The 23474-nt window shown below is 44.5% G+C and overlaps 1 protein-coding gene across 3 annotated transcripts; it reads right to left on the bottom strand.

Moving 5' to 3' along the window:
* Positions 1–165: 165 nt before the first annotated feature.
* On the bottom strand, positions 166–20896 carry shn (schnurri). 3 transcript variants are annotated; one of them, XM_066726887.1, is made up of 9 exons: positions 20879–20896; positions 19097–19735; positions 9513–10021; positions 6537–9258; positions 6329–6449; positions 4270–6252; positions 3959–4151; positions 3596–3844; positions 166–3521 (listed from the first exon to the last, which is right to left on the bottom strand). In XM_066726887.1, the coding sequence occupies exons 2-9, from the start codon at positions 19104–19106 to the stop codon at positions 3006–3008; spliced, it is 6303 nt and encodes a 2100-aa protein (XP_066582984.1). In that variant the 5' UTR covers positions 19107–19735; positions 20879–20896; the 3' UTR covers positions 166–3005. The 3 variants fall into 3 exon arrangements, with proteins under 3 accessions (XP_066582984.1, XP_066582985.1, XP_066582986.1); XM_066726888.1 differs by lacking the exon at positions 20879–20896 and having other exon boundaries at positions 3959–4145; positions 19097–19847; XM_066726889.1 differs by lacking the exons at positions 19097–19735; positions 20879–20896 and adding an exon at positions 15744–16234.
* Between the last annotated feature and the right edge of the window lie 2578 nt (positions 20897–23474).

Raw genomic sequence — 23474 nt, 5'->3', positions numbered from 1 at the left:
AGAGAATGTGGCTACAGGATTATGTACAAGAAGCGAACCAAACGACGTATCCTTTTTTCTCACATAAAACTTCAATTCTTAAGAGCAATTTCTTCATTAATATCTTTTCCTTAATGAACCAATAGTTGTGGTATTTGATGCTCGATAAAAGATAAAACTGAACCAGAATTAAGATTTAAAGGTTTAATATACTTGGAAATATATACTGAGAGGATATTTATAATAATAAGATATTGTAAGTAAATAATATAAACAAAACCAGTTTGTATACAAGAAAATAAATTTTGTTCTACATATTTTGGTTTTTCCAAAGAGTGATTTATCAAGCAAGATTGGCTTTATGCAATATTCTCATTTTATTTACAATAAATAAATCACATTCTCAATAGTTTAACAAAGTCATTGAAACAGGAAGAAATAGGATTGAGACATTAACAAATTGTTGGCAACTTTTACTTCAAAAAAGTATATATGGCTACTTTATGTATACATTATAAAAGCTTACTGCGGTCCCCTTTTTTGATATTTTTAGGCAAAAGCCTGCCTAATTTAAATCTGAAATGGTTGTTGAACTTTGCAAATATTCACAAAAAATTGTTGACGATTGTCAAGTATGAATAATAAACTTTGTGTTACAATAAATGTTTATAAAATCTTACACTTTTAATTTCACTATGGTATATATAAAATATAAAATGGCCAACACTTTGCAAATGTTACTATCTACAAATATATAAAATTTAAATCATCCATAATATATAAGGACAGCAGAATATAAGTTTTTTTTTACCAAGAAAATCATGCCAATAATTAAAGCTATTTTTATATACTGTAAACAAAGATGATTAATAAGCTATAGGTTTACCATAGTTTTTTTTTCTCAAGATCATTTAATACTGAATCTGGAAGAAGCCAAGCCAACGCTTTATAAAAATCTTCAGAATATATATCTGGAAGGATGCTCTATATCTGTTTGTTATTTATTATAAATAAGTCCTGGCTTCTCTTTTATAAATCTAGTTAGTTTATACACTCACTCTACTTTTATACATGTATGTAGCTTGATTTTATTGATAATTCTCACAGAGATTTTTGATACATAGGAAACAAAAATTATATTCACTTTGCTAATAATTATCAGTCACCCAAACTATGACTCAAATAAAATATGTAGTACTGCTATTTTTGCACAAATAATTTGGCACAAGTGGTGCAAACTGAAAGTATTTGTATATTTGCATATACATATCTCATAATAACTAATATAAAAATATTTTCACAATACGGTTGAGCAGATGTGAGCCTCTCACATTTATAAAGTGATTTAAAAAATAAAAATAAGACTGTATCATCAGTTCGTTACAGATCTATCTTATGCAGCAACGTATTTCTGTTAATTTATGTAGATGTTCCTACTAGAGCAGCTAAATTAATAGAATTGATATGTAAATGACCTTTGCCACAGGTATAACGAAGCTAATTTAAGTTTTTACATTATAATCAAATACATATAGGAAATTTTTTATTTCTTATGGAGGAAAAAAAAATTAGAAGCACGTGTGCATAATTTGGTCGATTTTTTAAGTATAATTGAAATTAAACATTTCTAGATAGAAATTTTTCTAGACGCTTCAAATTAATTAATTCAGGAGAAAGCATATTGTTTCGAAATAAAATTCCTCTTTGATTGAAACAGCACAAATAGTTGGCTTGGCATACTGGACTTGAATTTACCGAGTCTCGTAGAATATTTTTAAAAGCTCATACGTACATGAGCTTGCATTTGATGAAATAAAACATTCCACATCAAACGCTACGATAATTATGCTAACCAAAGCTGATATCAATTTGGCGATAATCACTTCGACTGGACCTCGTTACGTAGAGTTGTGCGGCCGCTCTAAAGTTTTATAAGTTTTTCTCAAGCACATTAATTAAGGTACTAATTGTGATAATCGAAGACTGATTATACCATAGGAAAGACGTTTCGCGTACTTGAGCGAGACATTACGTTGCGCGCTGCATTAAATATAAACTATTCGCTAACAGATACAGTAGCTGTTGCTCGTGGAAGGTAGATTGTTTCTAAAATGTCTTAAATTGGAGATTAGTCAATTCATTTTTTCATTTCAGAAATATATTTGATATAGTTCTGAAATTTGTTGTGGATCACACACGTGACCCAACAAAATCAAAGTTGCTAGATTCGAAAAATCATTTTTGTTTTTCTCAATGATGAACTGTATAATAAGAGCAGCTCGAATACTCGATGCTTCAATATACGTACGATCGCTTATGATTACATTATAGACTAATATGATACTTTAGTGAATATAATACATAAATATATACAAGCAAATATTCTCGTGGATCAACAATAATTCTCGTTCATACTAATATACAAATATGTGTATATGTATATATATATATATGATGTATGCATACCAATTGTTCAATCGAACTCTAATCGGTATGTTAGAATACTCTCCAACTTTGTACGCAGCACTTTAAATACAGAATCACAAATTCCATTGCACCTTGACAAAATTCACAACGTTCTCGGATGTAAATATACTGATTATGGTTATTGAAACAATGTTTTTACACGTTTATAGATGAAAGAAATAATGAAGAAACTCATAAAATAGTTTTTGGAAATGTAAACTTTTCTTAATATAGAAATTTGATATTTTGATCTTAGTGTTCATCGCTTCTTTCCAACTCTTCACTGTAATATGATGCTCTTTTGAACTTACGGAGAGAACAGAATACTTTCAAAATCTGTAATTTATAATGTGTGTTGATATAATAAATTACTGTTTCAAGAAATTGTACCCGAAAGTGTTTGGTCGCAATGTGGCATATACAAAATTCAACTACGTTTCAGAATTATGGCCTTTTCGATATATGATATTAATTCTCGGCAATAGAGAGAATAATTTGTTTTACATTAGAACAGTGTTATCTATATGAAATTGTTTTAAGATACTTATTTAAAATTGGCACTACGTATCGACTATTTTTTGTCTGTTGTCTTTAGGACTTTCATCCGTGATTCTTCTTTGAGTATTCTCTTTATCTCTACACTCAATTCTATCCCTATGAATGTTTGTACTAGAATCCGTTTCAATATTGTGTTCAACAAAACAATGTACTTGTAGCTCACTTACGGTGCGCATGGACACTGCGCAAACTTGGCACTTAAATGATTGTAAATTCTCCTCGTTATCTTCTAGCGTGGACAAATTTGGCTTCTCTTTGTATTCGCGCTGGGCAAATTGAGAATTGCCAATTCGGTTTTCGCTTATTGATTTTTCATCGTTGGTAATTGGCACATGATACGTCCTTGACAGTTCAGCCTCTACCAATTTCGTGGTATATTGGTGTAACGTTTGATGTGGTATCGGTTCGCCCTCATCGGAGGAGGTTTCGCCTCCACTCATAGGTGGATTAGGAATCATTTCAGAGTCCCATTGACCCATTTTGCTAGGATCTTTCTCGCAGAGTCTTTGCGCCAATATCTATCGAATAGAATTTCGTCAGTATGACAGACAAAATATATTTAGAATTTATAAAAAAAAGAGGCGATACTAACCTGAAGACTAGTAAGACTATTATCACAGTCGGTTGTATCAATATCATTTAGATTAACACCAGATCGCTCCATCTCGGCATAAGTGCCGAATGGTAACTTCCCAAGACATTCCAATTTCATAATATGCATTTTACTACGAAGATGTTTAGCCAGATGACCATGTATTCTAAACGCAATTTTGCAGTCCGTGCATTTGAATGGTCGTGGATTACTGGTAGTTGCAGCACCAAAGGTTGAAGTCATGCTAACCTGAAAAGTTTATTAACGTTTTTTATTAATTTTTACCGATAAGTATTGAAAAATATATTGTCCATCATCGCAGCCCTCTTCGCGTCAATATTTATTGCTCGTTTCTCAAATTACTTTGTTATGATGGGAAACTGATCTCTCGTGTTTCGTCAGGTGGCCTTTCGTCCTAAATGATACTGCACAGCTTTCACATCTGAATGGTCGCTCGAAGTAATGAATATTGATATGCAGCCGCAATTGACTAGGTTTGCTGAAGACTTTGTTGCAGATTCCACAAACACTACGACCATCCTCAGTGACACTGTAACTAAATAAAATAGATTGAGTTCTTACAATGGCGACTCTTGCGTTGCATTGTAACAAATGCAGAGAGCTACATAAATGCATCCATTAGAACGGATGGTTCTAACCGAGATTAAACTCACCTAACGTAATTAGGTGCAGGACCGCTGGAAGGCTGCAAAAATTCTGCTTGAGGTTTTCCATTTCCCGTTGTAGGAGAAGGAGACCTAAAGCCTGGACCACCAACCACCATTTTTCTGGCCACGGTGTGCTTGATGCTATCAGTTATATTCTGCTTGGTCACTTCTATCGGAGGTTTCATCTCATTGCGTTCCAGAGTTCTACCTTCTACATGTGACCTTTGAACCTCCTGAAGCTTTCCTGGCTCCTTAATGGGCGACTGCACAATTTCGAAGGCAGTTCTCACTTCCTGTGGCTTGAATTCCGGTATCATCCTGGCATCCCTACTAGGGGACCTGTCGGAATGTCTGATTTCGCTGTTCATAGGTGGAATTATTGTAACCAAACGCATGTCATTCAACAACTTCAAGTCGCAGTTCGGAGACCTTTCCTGGTTTCTCAATTTAAAATCCTGATTCACCAGTCTGGTTTCCGCAGTTGGATTCCTAATGAATTCCTGACTGGGGGGAGGACGGGCTTCTCTACTAGGAGGCCTCAAATCTAAACTTCGTGGACTCTGTATTCTAAAATCCTGATGAATCCCTCGTATATCCCGACTGGGAGGTCTTAATTCCAGATTAATATGATGCATTTCCTTATCCGATTCACTCATCAGTTTCGTTGAATTATAAATTAAATTTCGATCAACCTCATTGACATATGGCACGTGTCTGTTACTAGCGTCAAATGTAAAAACCTTCGGTGAATCCCTCTGGATCGTTGCGTTTCTATTGGGTGAGCTACTTGAAAAATAATTTTGGTCAAAATTACTCTTGTTTAAAACGTATTCGGCGTTAGTCCGTGAAGCAGCGCTTTTAGCCAGGCCGAACTCACAATTTTCCTCCGGATAAAGTCTCAACTCTTTCTCCCTTGCAGTTTCAAACTCGAAATGTCGTTTCTCGATAACGTTATTCTGATAAATTTTCTCTCGAATCTCCATTTTGATCTCCTCAGCAGAGCTTTTTAAAGGGTTCTTGATTCTAGACTCTACGACGGTTTGTTGCAGTTTGCTGGGATCGGTATAGGTCACCGTGGGAGTTCCATTAGTTTCTAAACTCCTAGGACCTGGATAATCTTGATGCATGGCAAGCTCCCGGTCCTTGGCGCACTTTTCCACCTTTGGATTTCCAATTCTGTATTGCTGTTTGATCTTACTGTCCATGACGTACCTTTCCGTAAGGTAAGCTTGCAGCATATGACCCTCGGCGTCAGGTTTCCACTCTCTACCCTGTATAGGCAGTCTCTCCATGGACTGGACGATAGTCTGCAGCAAAATTGGCTCCGACACCGGCGTCAGAATATCCGTTGGCTTGGCTCTTGGTACCGGGGGCGACTGCAGAGGTTGAACAGTTTTCGTCGTTAGGTCCATTGGCTGTGAGAGTTGGCGAGTTTGATCAGTGTTCGTTATTTCTTCAATTTCAACATCGGAGTCCTCTCTTTTGGAAGAGTGAATCACCGTGGTTCTCGCGTCCTCGGCGGATCTCGGCGATGGAAAATAATAGCGGCTGGACATTTCGTTCTGTATGAGAGTGGTGCTTTGAGTGCTAACGCCTTGACTGATAACGGGTGTGGAGGTTATCACAGTTGAGCTGAGTGTCACTGTAGTGGAAGTTGTGGGGAAGGTCAGAGCGTAAGGATAGGTTGTTGGTCTTCCTGCTGGCAGAAGACCTGGCAATCTATTTGCGTTTCGTTGCGATAAACTGAGCAAACTTTGAGCAGCTTCCTGTTCTTCGCTGCCGGACTCTTCGCTGTCCTCTCCGTCGCTGTCTTCCTCCTCCGACGACGACTCCTCGGTATTTCCACCAGCCGCCAACCTGGCTATCGCCTCCTTATCAATATTCTCGTCGCACACCGTGGTCGGTACAGGGACCACTCCAAGCTCAACGCATTTCTTGTAGTGCGCTTTCGATTTCATGTGCTTCGTCAAGTTGCCCTTTGTCTTGAAGCTGAAGGCAAATGTACATATCAATTTAAACGTGATGGATGAACATTGCGAGAGATTTAAGAGGGAAAATTGCTCACCTAAAAGCACAGTGTTTGCAGGTGTACGGCCTGACGTCTGTATGTGTTCTGATATGTTTCTTCAGCATCGAAGGCTTCTTGCAGCGAATTCCGCATTCCTCGCAAACATACCGACCTCGACCTTTTAAGAACAAATTCAACAATTATTTGCAAAACGAGATAGAAGCATACTGGCATACGCATGCAAAAAATTGAGAAAGAGCCTTACCTCTGCCCCTGACATAGGTGTAATCCTCGTTGCTCTCGAATCCACCATCGAAGATTTTAACTCTTTTGGCCTTTTCTTGCAGATCGCTCTCGGTACCACTGTCGGGGCTGGTGGGGGTGGTCGGTCTCTGGGAGGAATGAGTCAGAATGTCTTCGTGCTTCCTCCAGGCAGTGGTGTAATTGAGTGGCCGATGTCTGGAGTCGTAGTGGGCCATGTCCAGGTCGGGTGGTGCCTCCTTGCAGATTTTCCAATTGGAATACATGGACAAGCCGTGCTGTTGCGTCACGTACATCGGTTGTGGCCTGTTGAGGGTGCAGTAAAATACCCTGGTCGAACACTTCAAACCCAGATATGTATAAGCGTGGCCGTTCAGGTAGAGCTGTCCGTAGGATTTCTTTGGTCTCGGAGTCTCGGGACTTATCAGAGGTAACGTGTTGGCCGTTGGCGTTATACCATGATGCTTCTTCGGCGTAAACGTTCCTGGCTTCAGGGGCAACGACGTTGGTCTCAAGAACTTGCTCGAGTTTCTTTCCTCCTTCTCAGCCTCGTCGTTTCTCGCCAGCTTTGCTTCGGGCTTATCCAGAAGTTTCTCCTCCACGGACGCTTTTCCGTCGACCCTGGACGAGTCCAGATTGACCAGTATTATTGGAGTCGTCATTTCCGCTTTGGGCCTCGTATTTTCTTCCAACACAGGTGACCTTGACTTGATCTCCGGGGAAGACTTTGGTCCATCGTTCAGCGGAGGTGGCGGGGAGTCAAATGTCGAGTTAGAACCGTAAAGCGGAGAGGACTCCGAGGATCTGCTGTTCTCCAGTTCATTGACGCTCCAGCTGGAGGGTCGCTTTCTGACCTCCGACACGGTTTTTGGCGAGTATCTCAGTTTGCTGTAGCATATCGGCGACTGGGAACCACCGTCGAGATCGTTTGGGTAACCGAAGGTCTTCTCGACTTTGGGACTCCGGTCGTAGGTGAAATCTCGCCTCTCCCTCGGACTTTCCACGCTCTTGTACTTGACGGCGATGTTGTTCTTGATATGATGATGATCCAGCTCGATCTTGCCGAGGTCACTGGTGGGAGTCAAGGTCCTGGCCCGATACTTGTCCGCTGTCTCGACTTTGAGACCGGGGACCTTCGGACTGGACAAGCCAGATCGAGGGGCTTCGCTCGGTGCCTTGAAGCTTTTCGAGTCTTTGGCTGTACTCGCGAGGTCGAGTGGTTGTTGTACCATACTGGGAGTTACGGGAGCAGGGATCGGGGGTAAGGTGGGTGTGGGAATCTTGACCGGACTGGCCAAGTCCAAAGGTTGGGGTATCATATGGAGACCGGGCAAGCCTGGTATTACCTTGTAACCAGCTGCCTCTCCCGAGGGTACACCGGAGGATATGTCTAAGGGGGGTGTCCCGGTCAGCGTGTGCGGCCCGGGCATTCCTGGCACGTAAGGAATCACTTTTCCGCCGTGAAGAATGTTCGTGATACCAGCTTGTGGCAATGTTAACGGGTTGTAGGCAGTGATACTCGTCAGGGGATTGAGATGAGGCTCCAGGTAGTTGTAGCACGACATAGTAGGGACTATGTTGGGGGTTGATATGTTTGGTATGATTGGTGCCAGTATCTTGGAAGTGTTTGGCAAGGATATGGAGGAACTTGGCGTACTGGTGGAATTGCCCGATGGTTTATGGACCATCGTCCCACCCGAGTGCAATCCGGATCTAACCACTATGGAAGCCGTTTCGGAAGCCACGCATTTACTCCCTACTATGGTATCACTGGGGGGAGAATTGGTCTGTCTCGGTTCGATCCTCATCGTCTTGGTCTCCCCTGAATTGTCCAGTATCCTCACTTCCCCGCCGAACATTTGAAGGGAATTTGGCCTTGGATACTTGGAGAGCTCCTCCAGAGATCTCAGAGTGGTCGGAACGGATTCGGATCTCTGCTTCTTGCAAGGAGGAGCGTAGGGGTCCACCAACCTGGTGTTCCCCAGAAGAGGTCCTGGAGAGGGCAGAGGTTGAAGAGTCGAGTAATAATCCGAGGAAGACTTGGGGTCGAAATCCGATTGGCTCTTGTCGATGTCCAGGTGAAAGTCTGGTCTTCCTGGACTGACTGGTCCCTTGCAGTAGTATCTGCGGTGAGCGTCCAGGTTGTCCGCGCTGCTGTACGCGATATTGCAGGAAGGACAAACCAGGCTCTCTTCGGCATCTTCGTCGGTGCTTCGAGTCTTTAGCAGAAGGTCCTTGATTATCGAGCCTTCCTCCTGCTTCTCCTGCGCAAAACTCTCGCTGTAGCACCGTTTCCTCATGGACGCCTCTACGGCCGAGGACAAGTTCAAAGGTTGCTCGGTCGTCGATCTGGTCTCCACGAGGCTCTGCTGACGTTGCACGAGCTTCTGGAGACGCGGATCCACGGCGTCGACGATAGCTTTGTTGTCCGTAATGATCTTGTCGATGTGCTCCTGCAGCTGGCCGGCGTTCGGCTTGGAACTTCCGGAAGAGGCCGGCGAAAGAGCATTGTTGGACGAACGTTCCGGAGTGGTCGCTGCTGACTCCGTCTCGCTATTAACGCACTGGAGAGCCGTGTGAAACTTTGGCTTGTAAATCTTGCCTGTCTTTACGGTTTTCATCGTCGGTGTCGTCGATGTTGGCGTCGTGGAGGGGGGCGGTGGAGGCGGGGTGCTGGTACCGTTGCTCGCGCTATCCGACAAACTTATGTCGGAGTCCTCGGACACCTGCGGTCAATTTCAAAGAGTTCCTTTGGATTAACGATTATATATATATATATATATAGCAGCGCTGAAAGAAGCCTCAAGTTTGGGAATAAACTGAAAATATTATCGCGCGTATGCTTTAATTTGAACGAACCGGAAGCTGATTCGAAGGAATTCTTTCTAAATGAAATTACCCAAGTTGTGTGTTGCGCGTAGAAGTTGGTTTATTTAGAGATTTGAGGATGATCGGCGGAGAAGAAAAGTTTTTTAATTACCTTGCTAGTGTAGCCTCCCTCCATTTTGAGAGCATGAGCGCGGGATCTGCAGTGCTTGTAGAGGTTGGATTTGGTTTTGAAGGCGAAACCGCAGGGCACGCAAGGATACGGTCTCTCGTTGGTGTGCGCCCTGATATGCTTCTGAAGGACACTGGGTTTGGCGCAGGATAATTTGCAGTAAGGACAAACGTAGCCGCTCTTGCGAGATTCCGCGGGTTCTCCTTCCTGTTCCGGTGAGCTCTCGGGCTTGATCGGCTCCTTCGCGGAGCTTCTCGACTCCTTCGTGGCGTCTCGTCTCTTGGGAGCTTCCGGTACCAAAGCCGAATTTCCGCTCTCCTTCTTCGGTTCCGCACTCGGCGAAACCTCCGTGGTCGCCATCTTCTTGAACTTCTTGTGCAAATACTTTGGCTCTCCATCGTTGTTATTGTTGTTGTTGTTATTATTATTATTGTTATTGTTGTTGTTGTTGTTGGTCAACTGTGGGTCTGTCATCGCCACAGTGTGAGTCTCTGTTGACAAAGAAAGAGAAAAAGGGATTTAGCATGAATTTTTGTCGTGCTCTCAGCTACGAGGGATGCTCTTCGAGATCTTAACGTCGAAGAGAAGGAAAACGCGCGGGATGAATATTTCAAGCCGGGTAAATGATTCACGGAGAGATCCGCAAGGTTCTATAATACCACTTGGCCAATTATTACGTGATGGGATTGCACAATTATGATTCATACGTGATTTATGTATACCTGGAATAATTAATAATATCCCATTTCACGTATCATTAATTTCAAACAATCGCTGGTATTAGCAATGAGACGAATAGGATTTGTGTACAATCGACATTTAAGGCGCGAATAATAGTTTTATCGGCCGCATAATCGACATTTTATCGCGAAGAATGTCGAATGATATTGCAAATCAATGGAGAAACGGTTAAAACGGTAATGCACCTTCGATCGATTTACCGATACGTATTTTTGATTACGATGAAAAAGCGCAAGAGTAACACGTTACGAAAACGGAAGCATCCGAGTTCAACAGTTCAAGCCAGTCGCTTATATGTACGTAGGAATAGGATATTCCTTCGACTGAATTTCCATTTATAAGTAACGAAGCGACCCGATCGTTCAGTTTCGTTATATACCCGCGCCAAACTGATTAGCGATTATACAAGCCAAATCTGCTGGGGCTATGTACGCAAATGTCTCGCCTCGACCATCCACGTTTAAACACTTTTGAATATATGATTGCTTCTAATGTTATATTTGTTTTCACTCTATTTTTACATAACGTTATAGCCTTTCGGTCGTGCAGCGGAAAGGAAATGACGAATCTTCAGTGGGAATTTTTCACAGAATTGCAACTTCATGACAGAAAATGTTTGCAATGGAATTTTGCAATTTTGTATGAATTAAATTTTTGTAATTAATTAAGATTCTTTTTTTTCCCCCCTATATACAGTGAAGGAGAAAAATTCTGATATTCTCTCATTCGTTGAAATAGTCGAGGTGAAATAATGGGAGTCTGCGTGACATTTGTAAAGCGTACAAGTTTTTATTAAAGTCGAGGAGAAGGGAAGATTTTGTTGGAGGGAAATGGTCGAATTTACGGGGGTTGGCTCGATAGCAGCAGCGAGAAATCTTGCGTCGTTTCTCAGAGCGAGATTTCCCGGCAGCGTTCGGCGAAGCGCTCGATAATTTTGGACCGTGCTATTTATAAAGGCGAAAAGAGAGAAAGAAAAAAAAAAGGAGAGGAAGCTAGCAGAACGTGGGCCAACCTGGTTGTCGTCGAAGACATTCCCCGCGCGAACTCGCCCGTTGGATAACTTTGGGACGCCTATATTAACTTGGCAAGGATCGCATCTCACCAGGAAAATCCAACGATAAACCGGAGCTTTCGCAAGTCTCTCAATGAAATTTTTTCTTCGTGCACACACACGTGTAAACCCTTTGAAAAACTAAATTGTCACTTGGCAAACCTAACCTCGTGCTTGTAAACTCTCCTCTAAACGAGTATCGGTACTCGCTGTACTAATTAACCATTAAACGATAATTGATCTCGATCGAGGAAATATAAAAGTAAAAAAAAAAATGTGATTTTTAAACAGGACCATAACAAACTATCGCACGCTATACAGCCAATCATTCGACTGATCAATAACTATAGTTATCGAACGTTTTATGCAGCAGTTATACATAGTTTGACGTTTCAAATTTGTTTATCAGACGGTAAACGTCAATATTAACATTTTCTTATCGCAAGGTTGCGCGAAGAAGCGCAGGCTTTGTGAAAAATGTCTGTAATATTAAAATGATCGCTCGACACACTCGTGCAAGCGCGTAAATATATAGAGGAAGACATAAAAGAGAGAGAGAGAGAGAGAGAGAGAGACAGAAATGCACGAGCGCGCGCGCGCGCTCTCTCGCCTGCGAGAGTCGAAGATTAGTGTATGCGCATATTCATTGGTCGCCACGTTTCGGTGAACGGTCGAAGGTGAGTTTTTAAGTGGTTGTAATGACAAGAAAATCCGTAGGCGCGTGGTGGGACGCCGTTAGGTCTGAGCAAAATAGGTCAGTCTACGTTTCGTATATATGCATGCATGCTATTGCAATATACGCCCCACCATTCTCCAATGTTGCGGTGTTTGCTCCCGTGTCAAGCATGTGCTGCTGGGAATTCCTTCGAACCAGATTGGACGCAATGGACGACGCTCGCTAGTCTCGTCGTGTCAATGCGTCGCTAAACTTAATCTCGCCTTGCATTATGGTACAGTCAATTCACCGCACTTGTACGCTGAATAACCTTCTCACTATATATATAACCTCGATCGGTAATATTAACTCTCTTCCATTCCTATCGCGTTCGATGAATTTTCAATTATAAACGAAATATTGCAGCGAATGAGATTGTCTATAGATTATAAAACTGTAACGATTAAGATATATATATTTTTTTCTTGGGCTGGTGACAGTATTTGTTATTTTATATATATATATATATATATATATTGACATTACTGGTGCAGCGAATCGGATTAATTAAATCGACCAGTGCCGCCGCAGGAATTCTTTCATCAGCACTCGACGTGGCGCGCCTTAATGGATTTACCGATACCATTAATGAAGAAATTTCACACGTCGATGTATAAATCTTTCGCGCAGATATATGGAGCAGAGGGGAGGAAAAATTCTCGAAAAGATAGGTCAACACTTTTGTGCCAAATTGGGCCGCGCGAGTCGATGAAATTATAGCTGCATGGCGAGTTTCACGATAGGTTAATGGAACTGAACGTATATAACGCTGGCGGTAATAGAGAGTTTTCATAGAATTCGCCGGTTCACCTTTCTCGTTAATCTCTCGTAGCATAGGTTGCACTTGATCATTAACTTTACGTTCTTAATATTCAATCGTGGACCGATGGTCGAACGCTTCAATTATTTTTCTTTCAGTTCGCGCCAGTGGACTTTCTATCTCTCCCTTGATTAAAAAAAAAAGTCAAATTAACCACACTCGAAGCAATAAATTTCTCAAGTTTTACGTTTCGCCGAATAATTAAGGCATAACTTTCTCGGCCGTTTAATCCGAGGATTGATAAGGTTGATAAAAGAGAAAAAAGCATTTAGTGGAGAGCGAAAGCGTCAGTGTGTCAGATTTGTACGGAATCCATCCCGCAAGAGTGATATATTTCTAGCTCTTATATATTATTTTTGTTTGCTCTCTGTTTCGTTTCGATAGCTTATTCCCTGACCTTTCGAACCAAACTGCCGCTCGTTCAGCTTCCCTAATGAATGTTACTTGGAATAAAGATAATTCTTTGTATATACGCGTCTCTCTCTCTCTCTCTCTCTCTTTCGAGACATAATCGCTGACTGTTTTATGAAAATCTTCCACCGATTGTATCAACGATCAAGACTAGATATATCCCAAGGGCCTCTCTCAATCATCCTCGATTTTGTAAAAAAACTAAAAAGAATTGCGAAAAAGAGTAGAGTAGGAGTTGCAGGAAGTATAATGGGGATTGACGAAAATTTCAATGAAAATCATTGCAGCAGTGGATTTCTGTACTTGTTGCACAAGCAGGTTCGCTATCGCTTTCCTGTTTGGGAAAGCGAGGCGATTGCGTAGCGCGCGGGACTTGGGCGAAAACGACGCTGGTTCCTAAAATACGAGCGGAGACTGCGGGAAATTGATTGCGATCTCTGACAGGCAGGCGACTGGTAAGAAAAAAGATAACGATCTGTCGGAGCCATTCGGCCAGCAAATATAATTATTCCGTCCTAGTATAATTTCTACGTCGATTGCAGCTCCAAGTGGAATTAGCGTGGAATATAGATAAAGAGGCTGGTGGAACGTCATCTAATGAATGACGGTGACGTTGGTGAAGATAAGCTCGCGAAACTATATAGTACGGAGCGATCAGTGACAGTAGAATTTATGATGGCCGATATAACAATGCAAAAATGCAAATGCGAAAACAAAGAAAAAAGGCAAACGGCAATATAGAAGCAATAATTGTGATAGGAAAGGACGGAGAAGGATGGAGCGTGACGCTGGCCAATCGATATTGCGAGAGAAACTAATTCTCGATGCTAGGAGCACCATCGAAACGCTTCAAAGCGAATACTTCAAAATTAGACGATAGGAACATTTGAACAAAACTTTGATAAACAATATCATACGAAGGGTCTCATCCTATTCCTTTCGGGTCCAATTAAAACCGCTGTAAAGACACGATGTACATATAATCGTTAAATAGATACATCCACCGAGTTAGCAGAGAGCTAAATTGTAATTTGTTAACCCAGATCTGCCAATAATTCTTAAATGCCGTGCTAATTTCACGCCAGCGATGTTTTTTATACGCGGCTGGCCAATTTGCATAGATTGAAAGAGTCGCGCGCGCGATCCAAAAGAAGACGACCAGTCAATTACGCGGGATGGATGGTTCACCCTGTTTGTTCGCTCCTTGCGCCATTCATACCCCTAACGAGATAGTAATTGTTAACCCAGATACGCCATTTGTCCTTCGGAACAATAACCTCTTTTGTGCTATCTGCAGAGACGCATTTTTTCTGCTGAAACATTTGAAAAATTTCATCGAAATCCGTTACGTCACACGAGCCCAAGCCCACGCGGTTATTTTTGGACGTTGTATCCTGTAATTTTCCGCCATTTCTTTCTCTCTACCGGGAGACCCGATGAAAACCACTATTTTTTTCTCAACTGACTCGACTGCTGATAAGCGCGCACAATCGATGCTTGTTTAAATACACTGTATATATATATATGTATACATATAGGCGTATGGCACAAACGTTGTGTGCTTTTGCGATTGAGATTGAAAACGTGGAAGGGCATGAGAGAGAGAGAGAGAGAGAGAAATCAGCTTGAATGAACATTCCGCGCGACAGACTGTGCGTGTATTTGTGTATTATACAATATCAGGTATTCGGCACGCGTGGCATGTCAGCAAATTTTTTTGCATTCCGTAATGAATGAACGAGCCGAGCCGTCACACTTTGTCCCGCGGCTCACGCTCGCGCACCGTGGAAGCTCCACTTCCACCTGAAGATTTTCGCGGAGCGCTCGCCACGAGATATTTCAACAACGTTCGTTCCATAATGCGCAATTCCCCTGTCATTGGCGCACGCGTTTCTTGCCGAGACGGGCATTCTAATTGAATTAAGCGCGAAAGATGGCGTAGTTTTATATGTATACACGGAGATTCCATTGAATCGCGAATGACGGAAAAACTGACGTCCCGCACGTCTGTGTTTAAAGCATAACGCAGCTGTACGTAGTACGAGAAACGTTCCTGAAACGTCTCAGGCACGTTACAAGCGCGTGGTACGTTTATATAAAAATATGTCGCCCGGTTTGAGTAATCGCGACGAGCGCTTTTTACAATCCGATCGTGAAATGGAAATGATAAAGCGTTTCGCGAAACGTGACTCACCGCGCTGCGTGGATCGGCTTGTGTTTACCCGATTCCTACGCAAGAGCGTGTACCTCATCAACAATCATTTCTTACTTTCCGTCAGCGCATCTTGCACGCCAGATAATACCATGTTTGCAATAGCCTTGAGAAGCAGCGATATACCGACGTCTCGCTGTTAGTTGGAAAAGCTTATCAAACGCTCCCATGGATCCAACCAGACACATCTTTCCACTGACATCGCGGGTTAAAAAGAGAGGAAAGATGAATTTTTCTTCTCACTGGAGGAGAAATCCGCTTACATTTAAGCTGCGATAGCCATATCCGGTGTAAGAAGAGGACCTCTCGCATCGGTTTACCACTGGCGAAGAAATCCAGAAATTTCGCACATAATCCAAATGGTAGTAGTTTTTCGAGAGGTGTGTGTATATGCACGACGACACGAGGAGAGCACTGTGTTCACTTGTTAGAAAGATCTGACGTCACGCGACAACACATTGTCCGTTGCGGAGGAAGAAGAGGAGGGCCGGAAGAGGAAGGTCGCGTGGGAAGTTTGGCGGTAGACTGTGGAGTGGAAGAATCGTGCGTTGGGTTTGCTGGAAGATTCGTACGGTGCTGCCACCGGGGAGTAAACGGGAGAATCCCGCGTGAGCCACCGCACACCACGCCACGCCACGCAATACTATGCGAAGGAACGACGACGATACGCGGCGAAATGATGGTGAGCGAGGAGATGAGGCCAACCAAAGGCGAGCGAGTGAGCAGGCAGCCAGCACTCGGCAGCGGCAGCAGCAGCAGCAAGTGAGTCACGCGCAGCCAGCCTCGACTGGCGTCTGACGGAGCTACCTCACCTCCCTTCCTGCCCCTTCTCCTCGCGTCAACCTCTTCAACATCCTCTCCCCTTCCCTCTCAGGAATCACCGAACCGAGCGAGATACGAGATTCCCCCACCGCAACGTCACCACGAGGAAAACCTCTCCCACCACACACAAATCTATCTCTCTCCCTCTCTCCCTCTCTCCCTCTCCCCTCTCCTCCTCCTACTCCATCTCTCTTTTCACAATCTTTTACTCCGCACGAAGCGCTTGTCCTCTCGGAGCAAACTCGGGTTCCCCTTCTTCGTGAAAGCCGATGTAGCTCCAGTGAACGGGTGATTGGGTCACGCACCCCGTGCGTCTACGTGCCCTAGGACGTTCACGGCCGCCTATCCACGGAACTCCCCCCATTCTTTTTCTCTTCTACTCGGTAGTCTCGGTCTGACCAACACCCTCTCTCTTCCCTTCCATTACAGACTCACTTGCCTCTTCCTATATTACTATACCGTGCACACACACACACATATATACAATATATATACTTTGTACAGTATATCGCTACCGGATAATCCATCTTTAAACATCTGCTTCTTATTTATCGATACCTCTCCTCTCCTGATTAGTCACTTGTTTGCAGTAGAAAACCATTTCCAATAAGCTCTTCATCCGTCAATAGAATCGACATGACCATTCGATATATATATATATATACTTGAAATTATACGCTCGTGAATAAAAGCCAAGTTTGAGATGGCTGCTTCTTAAACTGTAATCTTTCAGTTTAATGCCATTTCCTTTGAAATTCAAGTCAGACTTCCATAAAGCTGCCTTGTATGAAAACTCAAGGTTTGAATTACGAGAGGGTATAAAGCATAGTATTAGACGGTTAAAAGTTAGACGAGGCCGTTATGCAACTAATTATCGATGCCATTCGTATAGAGAGAATATCGAGGCGTTCTCTGCCGTGCGTATTACAATTCCGCACGGTCACGAACCCCGCCGCCGCGTGTGTTTGCGTGCCTAAATCGTTCACGGCCATCTTGGAGATTCCTTACCCGTTCCTCGTATACGATTAGCCGAGAGACACTCGGCTCTTTCCGCTTTCACTTTACGCGCGCGTTTGCTACAATAATATATATATATATATATATATATATTACTTGCCAGCAGAACTTTTCACGCTTAACCACTCCATTCCGCGATATCCTGAGCCGTCCGTACCCGAACTACGTGTTTATGCCTCGACGCTTCTTAAACACTCATTACCCCGGGCAGCCACCGTCCGATGGAAAACCTTTCGAACCGATCCCGCACCTATCATCGCTCTTCGTCATATCGATACGGATGTATATATAAAAAGAGTTTATTAGACACTTTTCTCAAGCTAAAATAAAGAGTTGATCGCGTTCGAGATAACGGTGATCCGAGCCGTAGTAAAAATCCGGAAATGACACAATCCATTTCAATTTCCCTACGCGAGCAACGCCTCGTCGAGTCAAATGAGCTCGTTAGCTCGGAGAAAATGACGGACCGTTCGATTCGTGCCACCGTCGATCATCGATCACTCGCGTGACAGAAACGCGAGAATGCTCGTAAAAAGAGTGAAAAATATTTGGCAGCTGACAGGACGGCGAATACCGATCTTACGCAGCTTCGAGAGAATAATAAATATTGACGGGCGCATTCCTGCGGTGATTTTACCGACCGGTAAGGAAGAAATCGGTAAGGATCGGTAAAAAATCGGCATTTTTTTCAACGCGCAACGCTTGCCGGGCCTCCGGTCGGTGGGAAACATCGGGACTCTCGGTCGGCAGTGTCGGGCATTAATTAACGGAATAGCGCGACTGCTTTCCGCGAAGTGACGGCGGCGAATCGAGAGAAATTCCAGCTAAGCCACGCGATTCCGGCTTTATACGGCGGTGCCGAGGAGTCCTGCACACTCGCCAGTATATAGGCATTGGCTCCGGTGTCTCTTCTGGCGTGGCATGAAAATAGCCAAGCGTACTTGGAATATCGCGCAGCCTACGCGCTAAGCATGCTAAAACAGCGGCATTTGCTGGCGCGATCTCGCGGGGAGCGAGGGGAAGGAAGCACGAACGTACGTGAAAGGGAGTGACGAAGAAAAATTAATTCAACCTGAGAAACCATCGAAAATGGGATGGAAAAACGATGAACGATCGATCAAGCATTAAGAAATATCGAGGCGCTCCGATTCATACAAATCCATCGAAATCGTCCTGCGAAACGTATCCTAATAAATTTACAAATGCACCAAATTCAAAAGAAAAACTCAGCACTTTGTGCTAAATAACTATATTTTTAAAAATTGGTCAATTGTTAATTTACTTTGACTTTTAGCATAATTCTAATGGTTATAGAGTTACATTCTTCTCATTAAAGGAGAAATAGAAATAATAAGTAGGAAAAATAATTCTGCGATCTAGAATGAGAAGGTTAAATTGATAAATAACAAAGGGAGGATAAGAAAGACGCGGTATAGCTTCTCTCTCTTAAAGTGAAAGAGAAGGAGAGGGCAAATAAGGAAACCACAAAGGGGAGATAGAAAGACAACAATTCGCAAAAGTTGGCGAGAGAAGTGACAGTCGTGTCGCGTCTCTCGCGCGCATATGCGGGATCGTAGTGATTGGGAGCGATGGAATGTCTATGTACGTTTAGGAGAGATGGGAGGGAAGGAGGGGGGGGGGGGGGAGCGGAGATAAAATGAGAAAGAGCGAGAGAAAAGAATGATTGAGAGTAGTAGCAAGACCGATGCGTTTGTATATATGTTTTCGTGAAAGAGAGAGGGAGAGAAATGGGTAGAAGGGGTGGCTCATGGTTCACCTGTCGTCATGGCAACGCCGCTTCGCCGCTCACTTGTTACTCCATCGGCATAGCTCGGCACTCGGTCCTCTCGCAGCCTCCGCAGGAAAACGAACGCAAGTCACGATCCATCGCAGGAGAGACCCAAACGCCTCCGCTCTCCTCTCCTATTCACCGTCACTAGTTACGAGAATCGCCTCTCTCTCTCTCTCTCTCTCCCTCAACACTCGAAACACCAACGATACTTCAATATCACAGCAGCACCTTTTTCTTCTCGCACTTTTCTCATTGCCCCCACTCACACTTTTCATTCGAGAGATCTCGCGTGTCACTCGTCTCGATCCGGTCTGCTAACCGTTCCCGGGTCAGATCCCATGCACCAGACTCCCGGATATGGTTAAAACGCAAACTACTGTACAATTACGTTACATTATAGAGGCTAGGTATCCCACTGTGCCGAAATTTCGTCGATCCCATTCGAAGCAACGAGAGAAACCCACAGTTTATTGCTTTCTCCGTTGAAGCGAGAGAAGCGTCGTCTCGTTATCCAATTGTAACAAGTGGGAGAGCGCATGAATCTGCGTTTGTTATGCAAATCCTATAGAAGTTGCGCTGACGTCGTCGGGCATCACGGAGAAACGGGTCCGTCGACGATATCTCCTACTAACACAGTTAACAGCACTTAGTCATTGCCCGGCAGCGCGCGCGTTGAAAATATCAGCGCGCGGCGATTCCACGGGCTCTCCTGGCTAGTGTGGCTGGCTTTCCACCACCACCACCACCACCACCACCACCACTAGTGCCTTTTCCAACACGTACGACTCCGCGCCGCACTCCGCGTACACCGACACTTGACACACACACACACACACACACGAGCGCGCGCGCGCGCACGGTCAAGCGGAGAGGCAAACACCGTTGGGTAAGAGCGCACACACGGAAAAACGCGCGCACTTACGGTGAGCGAGTCGAGCGAGTATCGCCGGACAGCAAACTCTGCGGACGAATTCCCCTTTGCGACTCGCCGCGCGACTCCGGCCTGACGTCATTGGCGCCTAATCGCGACTTCTTGCGCTCCCCACTCCCTCTCGAGCTCCCGATTTCCCCTACCAGCGATACACCTTGCACACGCACACACGCACACCTCGCAACTGCCCACTTCCTCCGTGTCGACACGAATCGCGATCTAAGAACGTCCTTGACTCCTCCCCCACTACCAAGCGCATCACTTCCGCTCTCGCTTATCCACGCGAGGAACCAACGCGATCTTTCCGCGATCTCTTTCTCCTCCTTACTCCTATAATAAATATTCGCAACGCCACTCTTCTCTCGTTCCCGCTCTCTTTTTATTCTCTATTCTCTACAATAGTCTCTTAGCTTTGCTCGCGAGCTTGCTCGGCCTCGTGGCTTCCAACGCGCTTTTCAACAAGTGATATTTAAGGGGGAGGGAGGGAGAGAGGGAGGGAGAGAGAGAGAGAGAGAGAGAGAGAGAGAGTCGAGGACACCCCGTTCCGTTCCGCGACGGTTCGCCGAGGTGCCAGGTCAGCTAGAGTAGCACGCGCAGCAACTTACAGCGTTGTTATTGTTGCATAACTGACGGTACTCTTTACTACTATACTATACCAGCAGCGCTGTATAGTTGTTAACAGAGTATTATTAATGAGGAGAGATCGAGGAGAGTGGAGAAGAAGTTTGGTCCTTGGCGGAAAAATAATTTGATCGAAAAAAGTAAAATCTTTGGTATTGGGAAACGAAAGGTTTCCGTGCGATAGACGAAGGAGAGGAGTGCTGCGTTTGTCGTACGTCTGTGTGTATTGGTGCGAGTGTGGGATAACGCGCAGCGAGCTCGCGAGCGATGCGCCGTCTGGCGTGGCTGGCGACAGTCTACTGCCTTCCGAGAATCACGAGGCGATTCCCTGTATCGAACGTGCGCTGCCTCTTCCTTCGTTCAAGGGACGGACAAGCCAAGTTTGAGTGGGGGAAACCTCTGCCCGATGCCTCGCTTCCTCTCTCGCTCTTTTCCCCCCTCCTTCTCCCTCTAATCCTCACCCTACCTCTCTCTGCTCTACCTTCCAAACGCTCTTTTATTCCGCATCCTTTATCTCTCTCTCTCTCTCTCTCTCTCGAAGGTCTCACTCGTCCCAAAGCGAATAACGGGGACGGAGCGAGACTCCGCAGCATCGAGACAGAGTCCGAGGAGGATGACTTGGTAGGATCAGAACTCTCCCCTCCCCCTCCCTCACTCTCTTCCAAAATCCTCTTACTCTCCTTCAACGATTATCCATATATACACCTGTCAAATTGGGAGGCGATAACGAGCATCTCAGTCGTGGCCTTCCTCGCGAAAAATCCACATCGACTCCCGAAACTCGCAACGGCGCCATATGTTTGCGAATTTACGTCGTGCGACCTAAATTTACAATTCTCGATCGGCCGTCTATAAATGAGAAGAGCTTGCCATGGTAGAAATAAAAGAGACGGTCTGAATCATAGCGGTTACTTTCTACTTGGCTGGAAAACCGCGAGAAAGATTGGGATGTGATTCGCGAGAGGTGGAAGGATTTTGTTGGTTGGTGAGGGGGGGGGGGGGGGGTCGGAGGTGGAGTTTATAAATAAAAGGTAAAAGTGCAGAGAGGAGATGGATGGTTCGAAGGTGGTGGAATCCCTCGTGCCGATATAATCCGTCTTATCTATTCCGAATCGGGTAAAAGCGAGGGCAGACTATTTGGATGTTGCTTCGGTTGTACCATGTTTCATCGGCTCTGAGCGTCGTCGTACAGGGAGACGGTGTTATCTACCAGATACATACAACCTTCTTCTCACGCGTCTGCCAGTCCCGGAAGGACGGCCTTCGGGGAGCTGACCTCAACATCACAGGCGGTCCAAGAGAAACGCTCCGAGGAGCATAAACTAAAAGGCGCCCGAGCAAAATACTACGTCAGATTATTTTCTCCAAAGTTTCTCTCCTTTCGTTTGTCTAATTCTTCGTTCATTAACCCCAATCCTACGAGCCACGTCGATCAAAACTTTCTGCTCTTCGATCGATCCACTTTGTTATTACAGCGATAAGAAAATCAATCTTCGAAGATGCGTCATCCTTTCTGGCGCTATCGTAAATTTTGGAGGACGATCAACTTGTGGTACGCCCTTTGACTATACCTGCCCCGGTATATATATATATATACACATACATACACAGCGTATACAGCAATTGATCATGTCCTTGCTATACGCCGACCTTGATTAAAATCACGCCATAAAGATACTGCATTAGCCATTAATCGCAGCGAAGGTCGTGCGATTCTTCTGCTTCGTCAATTTACTCAATAAAATTACAACTATAATATTTGCAAGTTGTTGATAAGGAGTATATCCAAGTTGTGACTGGCCCGTAGTCCAATCAGCGATACCACAATGTTTATTTTCGCCAAAGAACGAGTGGGGTATCGAATTTCGACAATGTCAACTTTCCTCATTTCGTACGATTCCTCCATCGAAATCCAATAAGAAAGAATAATTCCTGTATAAAAAGTACGAGCTCGCAAACAAAAAAAATCCAAAGTAGGAGAAGGAATAAAAATCGTGATAATTTTTCAGTCATAAATAATGAAAAATTGAGATGGTCGTGTCAGTATCGTTAACGGCAAATAACAGTATCTCTGAGCTGCAAGGGTCTGCAGTATATATAAGATTAAAAGGGAAAACCGGTCAGGTTTCGTCGGTCGTCCACCGAATATTGCAATTCGTCGAAGCGAACGTCCTGGTAAACTGCAGAGAGTCGAGAGAAAGGAGGAGAAGGAAGCGATTGTGCAGTGCGGGTTGGAACGAGGAGAGAAAAATCAAGTGAGTTTGCGTATAGGGGAAAGAGAGAAGAAAATGGTAAGAAAAGAAAAGGTATATAGGAAAGTGGGAGGTGACGACATGTGGAAAGTGGCATAGCCGAGAATTTCCGGGATTCGTGGAGAGCTGTGTACGGCCCTGGCGAGTCACTTGGTTGGAGCGTCTCGCTCGCTCGCTCTCTCGTAAAACACGTAGGCCGTGCCGTGGCGCTGAACAGCGATAGAGGCGCAAACTGTGCCGGGGAACAACACGGACGCGTACACATTGACAGAATCTGCCTGGTGTGTTGTGCCATGTGGCTCGGAGAGAGGGTGGGAAGGGGAAGGTGGTGGAGGAGGAAGAGGCTCGGCGCTGAGGGGAGCGGCTGGCTGGAAAAGAAGAAAAAAGCAGGAATGCCTCTGGGTAGAGGGAAGGGGGGGGGGGGGGGAGTGGTTGAGTGGAGAGACCCAGGAGCGATGAGAAGTGGGGGTAGAGTTCTTGGAATGTCCCGGCGTCTCGGGCGAACAACAGTCGGGCTCCTCCGGAACTCCGACCGAGAAGCCGAGAACAAGTCGAAGCC

The sequence above is a fragment of the Prorops nasuta genome, unplaced genomic scaffold (genome assembly GCF_024137725.1).
Source record: "Prorops nasuta isolate Cenicafe-Biocafe unplaced genomic scaffold, Cenicafe_Pnas_1.2 PNAS00005, whole genome shotgun sequence".
NCBI lineage: Eukaryota > Metazoa > Arthropoda > Insecta > Hymenoptera > Bethylidae > Prorops > Prorops nasuta.
This window is presented reverse-complemented; position numbering and strand designations above follow the sequence as displayed.

Bases quoted from the DNA above. Each gene is read 5' to 3' on its own strand.
- shn (XM_066726887.1), bottom strand. The intron at 6,253-6,328 runs GTGAGCAATTTT...ATTTGCCTTCAG, and splicing joins TGCAAACACTGTGCTTTTAG to CTTCAAGACAAAGGGCAACT. The intron at 4,152-4,269 runs GTGAGTTTAATC...TATTTTATTTAG, and splicing joins CCTGCACCTAATTACGTTAG to TTACAGTGTCACTGAGGATG.